This window comes from Micropterus dolomieu, linkage group LG10 (genome assembly GCF_021292245.1).
Source record: "Micropterus dolomieu isolate WLL.071019.BEF.003 ecotype Adirondacks linkage group LG10, ASM2129224v1, whole genome shotgun sequence".
NCBI classification, from domain to species: Eukaryota; Metazoa; Chordata; class Actinopteri; order Centrarchiformes; family Centrarchidae; genus Micropterus; species Micropterus dolomieu.
The window spans coordinates 27,171,308-27,181,885 of record NC_060159.1 but is presented as its reverse complement, the minus strand read 5'-3'; the positions used below and the strand labels follow the sequence as shown (position 1 = coordinate 27,181,885).

The 10,578-nt window shown below is 41.8% G+C and overlaps 1 protein-coding gene across 1 annotated transcript in view; it reads left to right on the top strand.

Annotated features, from left to right (window-relative positions):
* Positions 1–3,378, top strand: part of txlnba (taxilin beta a) — a 12,758-nt gene extending 9,380 nt beyond the window's left edge. The window contains exon 10 of the mRNA XM_046060948.1: positions 1,156–3,378. Coding sequence (XP_045916904.1) covers positions 1,156–3,042 — 1,887 coding nt within the window. The 3' untranslated portion in view covers positions 3,043–3,378. The remainder of the gene's footprint in view (positions 1–1,155) is intronic.
* Positions 3,379–10,578: the final 7,200 nt, after the last annotated feature.

Sequence of the window (10,578 nt, the reverse complement as noted above, 5' to 3'; positions counted from 1 at the left end):
GAATGCACAGACCTGTATATTGGGGAGACTAAACAACCACGACACAAACGCATGGCTCAACACAGAAGGGCCAACTCCTCAGGTCAAGACTCTGCTGTATACTTACATCTAAAGGACAGAGGACACTCGTTTGAGGACCACCAGGTGCACATTTTAGACAGAGAAGATGGATGGTTTGAAAGAGGTGTCAGGGAAGCATCTACACCAGGGTGGAGAAGCCGTCATTGAACAGGGGAGGGGGTCTACGCCACCACTTATCCCCCACTTACAATGCTGTCCTTTCATCACTTCCCAGGAAACTCAACAAACGTAACCTATTGGCCTCAGGTGAAGATACCAACGATGGTCGTTCAGTCTCGGCCACAGGTAGTCTTAACGACTGTAACGACTGTCGTCACAGCAACAAGGAACACTAACGAACCAGCGGTATCGATGACCCGGGATAACGACCCCACTGAGGTTAAATAGCTGAGTTTCCCTGCCAGTCAGTCAGAACTGAAGAAGTCCTTTGGATGAGGGACGAAACGTCTTCCAGTATCTTCAACCAAGTCCAGTTGCCCTTGATTTTTAACCTTCGTTGGATATATTAAAGTATATATATTAAAAGTAAAATTACTCTAAGCAGTAAAATGTCCTGTTTACTATTCCATATCATTAGAGATTATTATTACGCATTCATATAAAAGCAGTAATTTACTGCTGTGGTTGTTGAGGTGAAGCTTATTTTAACTATTTTGTGTCTGACCGCAGTTAATAATTAATTTCATCGTGAATTCTTCTGCTGATTATTTTCTCATTAATTGATTGATTGTTTGTAAAGATTCTGCCGTCACAGTTACCCAGAGCCCAAAGTGACACCTGCACAAAGCTTGTTTTGTCTGAACAACAGTCCAAACCTCAACATTATTAACAAACCTTCAAATTATTAAAACGATTGAGAGGAAAAGCAACAAATCTTCACGTGTGAGAAGCTGGAACCATGAAATGTTTTTGCATGAAAAATTACTTAAACGATCAAATTAGATTTCTGTGAATCATTTCAGCTGTACTTAAACTGTTGAGTAGTTTAATTTATAACAAAACATAATTTACTATATATCATGCTATCACTTCCTTTGCTCCTCATCTTCTACATCCCTCCTCCTTCTGTTCCAGAGAGGTGAGAAAGCCAAAGAGTACGACCTGTTCGTCCTGAAGATCCAGAAGCTGGAGAAGCTGTGTCGTGCCCTACAGGAAGAGAGGGCAGTCCTCTATGACAAGATCAAGGAAGTCCGCCAAGCAAACTCCAACCTCCCATCAAAGTACTTCGGCAGCTCTACACCCGACGCCATCCCTGACACTGAGGGTGCTGACAAAACTGCCCTGCTCACCACTGTGGAGATCCAGGAGATCCAGGAGGAAGACCCAGTATTAACGGAGGGGATGACCCGCCTGAAGGAGGAGCAGGCCAAGCTGCAGGAGTTTGCCGCCTCCCTGTTGGCCACACCCAGCGACGACGATCAAGAGGACAAGGGTGATTTAGACCCTGAAGAAGACCTGGTGGCTTCTGCGTTTGACCAGTTTAAAACCCAAACTCAGGTCAGAAAGGAGGTCGTTTCAGTCCCTGAGCAGACGGTAGATGTAAAATCAGAGGCAGCAGAATCAGTTCTCCCACAGCCAGCAGTGTCCACGCCTGAAGCTCCAACACCTGTGCAGAACACTTCTGAAGCTGATGGAAAACCAGAAGCAGAAGAGGTTCAAACCCCGGTCAAGGAGAAAGAGGTGCAACCCGTTAAACTAGAGGAGGAGATCCAGCACCAACCACAAGCTCCAACACCTGTGCAGAACACTTCTGCAACAGAAGCAAAAGTTCAAACCCAGGTCAAAGAGGTGCAACCCGTTAAACTAGAGGAGGAGATCCAGCACCAACCACAAGCTCCAACACCTGTGCAGAACACTTCTGCAACAGAAGCAAAAGTTCAAACCCAGGTCAAAGAGGTGCAACCCGTTAAACTAGAGGAGGAGATCCAGCACCAACCACAAGCTCCAACACCTGTGCAGAACACTTCTGCAACAGAAGCAAAAGTTCAAACCCAGGTCAAAGAGGTGCAACCCGTTAAACTAGAGGAGGAGATCCAGCACCAACCACAAGCTCCAACACCTGTGCAGAACACTTCTGCAACAGAAGCAAAAGTTCAAACCCAGGTCAAAGAGGTGCAACCCGTTAAACTAGAGGAGGAGATCCAGCACCAACCACAAGCTCCAACACCTGTGCAGAACACTTCTGCAACAGAAGCAAAAGTTCAAACCCAGGTCAAAGAGGTGCAACCCGTTAAACTAGAGGAGGAGATCCAGCACCAACCACAAGCTCCAACACCTGTGCAGAACACTTCTGCAACAGAAGCAAAAGTTCAAACCCAGGTCAAAGAGGTGCAACCCGTTAAACTAGAGGAGGAGATCCAGCACCAACCACAAGCTCCAACACCTGTGCAGAACACTTCTGCAACAGAAGCAAAAGTTCAAACCCAGGTCAAAGAGGTGCAACCCGTTAAACTAGAGGAGGAGATCCAGCACCAACCACAAGCTCCAACACCTGTGCAGAACACTTCTGCAACAGAAGCAAAAGTTCAAACCCAGGTCAAAGAGGTGCAACCCGTTAAACTAGAGGAGGAGATCCAGCACCAACCAGAAGCTCCAACACCTGTGCAGAACACTTCTGAAACAGAAGCAAAAGTTCAAACCCAGGTCAAAGAGGTTCAACCCCTTCAACTAGATGAGGAGATCCAGCAGGAACCTGCTGAACCAGTTCCAACAACAGAGCCTGAGAAAGTCCAGATTAATCCACCAACAGACCCGAAACCAGAGGCTGGTGAGGTCAAACCAGTGGTGCCAGTGGGAGACGAGGAGGTCCAGGCTGAATCAGCGCAAGTTCCAGAAGAGAAACCAAAGACAGCTTCACCCTCTGAAAACACACCTAAAATGACTGTCAACTCTGATGCCGACTCCTCCAAGAAGCAAACGCCGAAGAAAAAGAAGAAGAGGAACGGCAAGAATGCTAGCTAAGGTTTTGGACGTGCAGAAGGTGTGTGTGGTGTTATTTGGGAATAGTGTGCGTGTGTGTGTAGCTGAAATCACACTGTGCCTTTGTTCCTTTCGTAAAGGTTAAAATCTTTAGTTTGTCCCAACTGGTGCAGCTGAGGTGTTTTCTCAAGACTGAGGACGGACGATTAAAACCAACTGTATTTTACACTTTGAACGTCTAAATGAGCAACGTTTGACCTGGTAGAAGGAATGAAAGGATGAAGACAAAGTCTAAATCACTGAGAGATAAAACAAGGTTTTTCTGCCAACACAAAACAAGTGGTTGGTATCCATGCCAGTAAAATAGCAGTGTCTCCTTCAAACTCCAATAAATGAATTGAAATTTGTGACAATTTTAAAATGTTTTGTGTCTTCTATAATTATATTTGGTTTGACTAGTTGTCTGAAACTTTAATTAGCCATATGATCCAAGATATTGGTAGCTTGAGTTGTACACATCTTTGCTGGACTTCATCAGTGGCACTCCACACACTGTTATGTGTTTGAGATTTGGCCTGACTGCTACCCCTGAGCCCTACAAGCCTTCACTGGACCAGATGAGGAGCTACCCGGATGTCCACTTGTCATTTTTTAAAATGACTCACCCTGCCTTATTCAGCACAATAAAGATGGACAGAATAACATCTAACAGCTGTATTTAACTCATATGTTGATCAACTTTGTTTGGCCAAGAAGGCAGAGAGAATTCACGTCACTGTGGATTCTTTATCTTTTTATTTATTAAAGATATCTGCTCCAGCCATGAGGAAGATGATTCCTTGAATTACAATAGGGCCTTCACACTTTCAGTTATTGGGCCCTTTATTATTATTATTATTATTATTATTATTATTATTATTATTATTATTATTATTATTATTATTATGATGCCTTCACACTTTTAGGTGCTTGCAGAAAGTGCAACATCACCTTCCTGTATTGTCGAAAGCTTAGAAATATATTTCTGATGCTACAGTACAACAAACCTCCACTAGGGAGAGCTGTTTTCCTCCCCAGGTGAAGGCTTTTACACCTGTCTGTTAATATATTCAAGAAGCAGTACACTCTTACAGCCACTAGATGGAGACAATGTTCTTCACATCGCAGCTGTATTCCATCATAAAGGTTTCCCAATTATTTACAAGGCAGATTTGGACAATGTCACCGTTTTGGACACACATTTTGCAGTCACTTTAAATGCTGATTGGAACTGAACTGTCCACTATATAAAGTGTAACTTGGCTGTCACATATTTATTTAACTCTTGACCCTGGGTCACATGATCTTCATCAGCAGACGGCGTCTACGCAGTTGTTGTGTCACTGTAGATGCTCAAATTTCCAACTGCTGACAAAGGTTATATGATACCATCAATAAATATTTCCGGTCTCTGATGACGACCATGTGATGTGATATAAATGAAAGAACCTTTGGGGAAGATAATAATAATCATCTTTATTTGTAGAGCCCTTTTCAAAAACAAGTTACAAAGTGCTTTAACAAGTGTAAAGACAATAATACCCAAAAGACAGTAATACAAAAACAATACAAGATAAAAGCATGAAAACATTGAAAAGACTAAAATACACGTTTAAGATAAATATAAAATTGCAAACCAATTTCAGAATGTAGTTAGCTGAGAACAAAACATATATGTCCAATAAAGGCTGAAATATTTTTCTGTGGGTCACAGGTGAGGGTAGGACGGAAAACTTGCAGTTCTAATATGAATGAACACTTATCTTTTTTTAATGGGACATGATTTTTTTTTTTACTGTGTAATGGGAGTGGGATGGGAGAGGAGTGAAAATCCACTCCCATGTTGCCATCTAGTACCCAAATGCCTTAAATTTTGATAAGATTTCAAATAATATTGCTTGTTAACTCCTATTTGTATTATTCTGACATTAAGTGGAGAGTTTTATTAGCAAGAAGTGCTATTTTCCAGTGATCAAAGCAAACCTTTGGGCTAAACATGATGAATTGGTTCATGTAGCATGATTTAGCTTTCCAAGCATTTACTAATTATTGCATTTCTAAAATAGATAAAATGTTCAGAGCCTTGATATCTTTACAGTCAGTGAAGGGGTCAGAGGTGATTGTACGAAAATATGCCAGACAGACCAGAATAACTTTTAATAAGAGGGAAGAGAAATCAGCTGAGGAGATTTTCTTTTTCATGCACAGGAGACTTTTAAAAATGAAGAGGCGTTTCTCATTTTGACAAAGAAAGAGAGAGGAGTATTACAGTGTTCAGGGAAAAAAAAGAAGAGGAAACAGTTGAGAAGAGGTACAAAGGATTTTTTTGAATTTAAGATAAGAGCCTAATAGAGAAGAGGAGGAGAAGGAGACAGAGATATCGGAGAGAGGGATTTGATTCGAGGCAGAAGTGAAGATGTTTTTGAAGTGTTTCAACCTTGTGACAGAAGATAAGAGTTGCCTTAATGAGTCTGTGTGGATCTATGAGGGATCTGAGCAGAGACATTCTGATTACTTTGTTAGAGCTTAGTTAACTTATAATCTCGTCTTTAAATTAAGTTTTTCATGTTGAGATTCATCCAACCAAGGCGGGAATTAAATATCTGTAGCTGGGGGCAAACACTGATCAATTTCAGCTGATAAATGGATCTTAAGTGGCATTTTGGCACAAAACGTATTCAATTATAAAAAGGTCCTTTTTCCATTGGTTCAAGATGAATTAATTAGTCTAGGCCACATTTATTATTTTCAACCAAGTGTGCAAAATATTTGATAAAGAGCTTTTCTGCTCTGTCCAAATGTAAATTCTGAATAAAGAGCATCATCTCATCTTTTTTATTGCACACATTCTTCTACCTTGTCAAAACCTGACGCCTACATAACCCACAATGCAACTCAACTTTAATAAGAGCTGCAACCCTGATGATTGATTATTAATTTCTTGTAACTGGACGCCACATCCTCATAAATGTGGCCTATTTAACATGAACTGGCAAACATCTCGATCTCAGCTGCAGCTCATTTAAAGACATGTTGAGCGGTTTTAGCTTCAAAAACCTGACAATGCAAGTACTCAATGAGAAACTGCAGGTGGAAAATGTAAAGAAGCCCTGAGTTACACACTCCTGCTGCCTATCTGCAGGAAACATGCAAGACGCCTGCCTCCACGCAGGAGGTAAGATTAAACTAAGCTGAGCTGCATTTTTGCCGTCACGAGGCCGAAACATGAGGATGTGGGAAATTACACTGACAGACAGAACGACAAGAGAGAGACGTTAATGTTCTACCTGCTGCACTTTCTTTAATCCTCTCAGGCGTCAAAGTTTTTACCACACACACACACTGCTGGAGGCCTTCATTGACAAACCATCCTCTAGCCCTGGAAATAATCTGCTTTACTTTCACCACACAACCTGGAGAATGCTATGTATCTGGACGCTTGAACATGTGATTGTCCGTTAATGTGCTGCTCTAACAGCCTCCACTCTTCTACTTTTCCTCTCTTCTACTTTAAGCCAGACGTTGAACCTGCTGCAGGGATTTGTCCCATTCAAACACCAGAGCATCAGTGAGGTCCTGCAAGATCTCACAGTTCATCCCAAAATGGTTTGAATGGGGTTGATGTCATTGGTAAAACCGGGTCTGAATGGACCTGAAAGCAGTGTCGATGTTGAAAAAGGAAGACAAAAGTCAAAAACACTGTACACCTATGATTTCTAAGCTCATTTGTTTGCTTTCATTCCCAATGGAAACCAGAGATCACGACATCTTTGCCATTAAGTTTATCTTAAAAACTCATGTCTGTGTGTTCAGACTTATGATGCCAGAACGGAGTACAGACTTTTGAGGCAAATTGCTGTAACAGGGTGCCTTAGTAAAGTACTTTATTATCCTCCATGAGCTGAGTGTCCCAGCCACTGCGGTCGCTGAGCCGGCCAAACTACAAAAGTTAACTTCCTGTTGGTTTCAGAACACCTGCATGCATCTGTCCGTTTCATCTCATGAAATCTCTTTGCCTCTCATCTCTACCATGAGAGGAAAAATACTTTTTCTATTGATGAAATGGTCTTTTAAAGGTTGTTTGTCTACATTTTATGTCTTTACATTATTCACTTGTTTAAGTTGGGCCCTATACTTTAACTTTTGTAGTAATGGCTATGTGAATATTGATAATAACTATTGTATTTTATAATAATTACTTAACATGTGTGGGACTATACTCTAAAAAGGTTAAACTGTTGTCAAAAATATATAGAGTATATGTATTCTATAGCAGCAAACATCACACAGAACAGAAAGGAGTCACAATTCCTGCTGCAACTAGAGGTCTTTTTGTTTTGAACATAAAGAAAAGAGATTTTGGGCCATTTTGTGAAACGACTGATGCTGTTGTTCTTCTTCATGGGAGGACAGCCTCGAAAGAAAAAACAGCTCCAGACTAAAGTACAGGTCTATAGGTCTGAATACTAAACTAACCAGTTTCATCAGTAAACGTTGTTAAAAAGGTATTGTTTTTTCCATTTATTCATTTAGTTGACACTTTTATCCAAAGCGACTTACAATTGCTGTACATGTCAGAGGTCGCACGCCTCTGGAGCAACGAGGGGTTAAGTGTCTTGCTCAGGGACACAATGGGTACTGAACCTGAGTCTCTCACACCAAAGGCATGTGTCTTATCCACTGCTCCATCACCAGCCCCATTTTCATGCATTAAGACAACATTTTCATCATCAAGACATTAACATGAATGTTGCAGACTTCAAATCCAAAAAGTCCCCAAAGTAGAATGTGAATCCGTCATTTGGTTTGGATCGCCTGGTCAACAGAGGGAAATAATAAAAAACTAGATGTCACTTTCAGCTGAGGCGGGAAGTATCCTTGAGTAAATAATTTTTTGGCAAATGTTTGTTGTTGTTTTATTTTTCCAAAGGCCATCATTTGATTGTTCTAACGTGTGTGCGTGGGATTTAGTTTCAGAGAACTAAGACGAGTGGTGAATATTTTGCTGCAGGGCGTTCCTCGTCAGCAGTTTGGGTTCACAACACTAGGTTGACTGTTTAATTGTTTTATTTTGGAATTCATTTATACATTTTTTAAAATAAACCCAAGATATTATCCCCCAAATAACTGCCCCGAAGGACTGCCCTTAATTTCATCTTTATTGCAAAAGAAAATCATTTTGCTTTTATGTAGAGACTTGCATTTTTTCACATTTCGTAATGCGCAACAAGACATTACCACATAATTATAACACTCCAGTTGAACTTTTTAAAAGATTTCTTTGGACGGATGCGACGACAATATGATCCTTCTTTTGAACTTTGAAGTCAGACAGTGTCCTTCAGTAACTCTTTGTTTAGTTACCCTTTTAGGAATAACTGCTGTGTGAGCTCCAAGACTAAAAAGTGAGCAACACCAACAAGAAAACCGCAGATCTCTCATTATTTACCCTTCAAACGTGTTTGTAGGGCTCTGGATTTTAAATCTACAAGGAAGCCCTGAATGATTTTACAGAAGGGAATCACGAGCTTGTGCATGACTCGGTCTCACCCTCTATTCCCAAAGTTTAGCCACATTCAGACGTAAACTGACTCCAGGGTGGTTCTCTCTCTGACTGCTCCTTTTGTTTATTAGAATCATTCTGCATGTGCAGCTGCCAGAGAAAATCTACTCCAGGCCCTCAAACAACCTTTTGAAAAGCTGGAAATGTCCCCAAACATCCTCACCTTAAGAAACTGTCCTCAATATCAAGGTCAGAAACATTAAATAACAGCAGCTGTTTGTGCTTGAGTTCATGTTTTTGTGATGCATCTGCTTCGGGAAAGAAGCAGTTTGTGTGCTGTACATTAATCTGTCTTACATCCTGCATGTTACTGTGCAGCAGCGTGATCCATGGACGAGAGCAGGGCTGCGTTTGATGTGTGCTGAACGGAAAGATAAGCTCACGTAGCACACACATTGACCTCTGTCAGATTCCTGTTTCTGTCTGACAGCTACTGTACTTCGCAGGAAATCCCTCACACCGGGGGAGCTGGTGTGAGGGATTTCTTGTTTTTCCATCTTTGTGAGGACCAGAATAAATGTTAAACTGAAAGTGGGGACGTGTTAGGAAACTGTGTCTCTTAGAAATTACCATTATATACGCACGACTAATTTTTTTTTTGTCAATTACATCTTTAAAGAAACATAATTGGTGCAAGGATAAAGTTCAATGGCAAAGGTTTTTCCATCTGTGGTCCACATACTGGCTCTGTTCTGAATCCGGGTCTACGTTGTGTTCCTGTGTTAGTGAATCGCCCTATCTGGGGTTCCTGTCATTACTGATGCAGTGTGTGATGGTGTTGGCTCTATTGAGCTCCTTACGGCTCAGTGCACAGCCAATGATGTGTGTGTCAGGACTGATGGAGACAATGTCTGCCGGATGCTGCTGCCTTTAATGAACAAACACACAGAACTGTGCAAGAGTTTTGGGTGCGTTCGAAATAAATTCTGTAAGGCGTGACCACCCTTTGCTTTCAAAACTGCATCAATTCTTCTAGGAACACAGGTTTTTTAAGTAATTGGCCCAAACATCTTGGAGAACTACCCACAGTCCTTCTGGGGATTTAGGCAGCCTCAGTTGCTTCTTTTTATGTAATCCCAGACAGACCGGATGATGTCGAGATCAGGGCTCTGTGGGGGCCACACCATCACTTCCAGGACTCCTTGTTCTTCTTTAGGCTGAAGATAGTTCTTAATGATTTTCACTGTGTGTTTGGGCCTGTTGTCATGCTGCAGAATAAATATGGGGCCAATCAGATGCCTCCCTGATGGTACTGCACAATGGCTAAATATATATGTCTTTACTTCTCAGCATTTACGAGATCATTAACTCCGTTTGCAGAAATGCTGCCCAAAACTAGGACTGCAGACACTCATTATTGTTCCGCTCTCCAGCTCTTCGGCAAACAACCTGCTTTTTGCCACAGCCAAATATTTCCAAGTATGACTCATCAGTCCAGAGCACCTGCTGCCATTTTCTGTTCCTGTGTTTCTATGCATAGTTGAGTTATTTGGCCTTTTTGGTCCGCAAGTCTTCCATGGAGGGCCACTTCTGACCAGACTTCTCCGGACAGTAGATGGGTGTCCCAGGATCCTGCTGTTTTCTGCACCTCTGAGCTGATGGCCCTGCTGGAAATATTATAATTGCAAAGTGGAAGGTCTTGCACAGAAAAACGACCATATAGGACGTTTTAGCCACCCAAAATTACGAGTCATGTTTACGTTTTTTGTGGCAGCGACCTCTAGTGGCCGTCCAATGCCAACACATGACAACAACGGTCCCATTGGCCCCTAAACCTAACCTTCACAGGGGTGTGTGCCTAAACCTAAGTCAGAGTTTTTATGCAAGCCGACCGATCTGCTAGCAGTAGGGTTCACCTTCTTTGTGTCACTGCTATCTCCACCTGTTTGTGTCATGTGACGTAGGTCACGGGATTTCCAAAACGCAGGTCCGGTCGGGAAACGAAGTTTGAAATTGCCGTTTTGGGAGGCATGAAC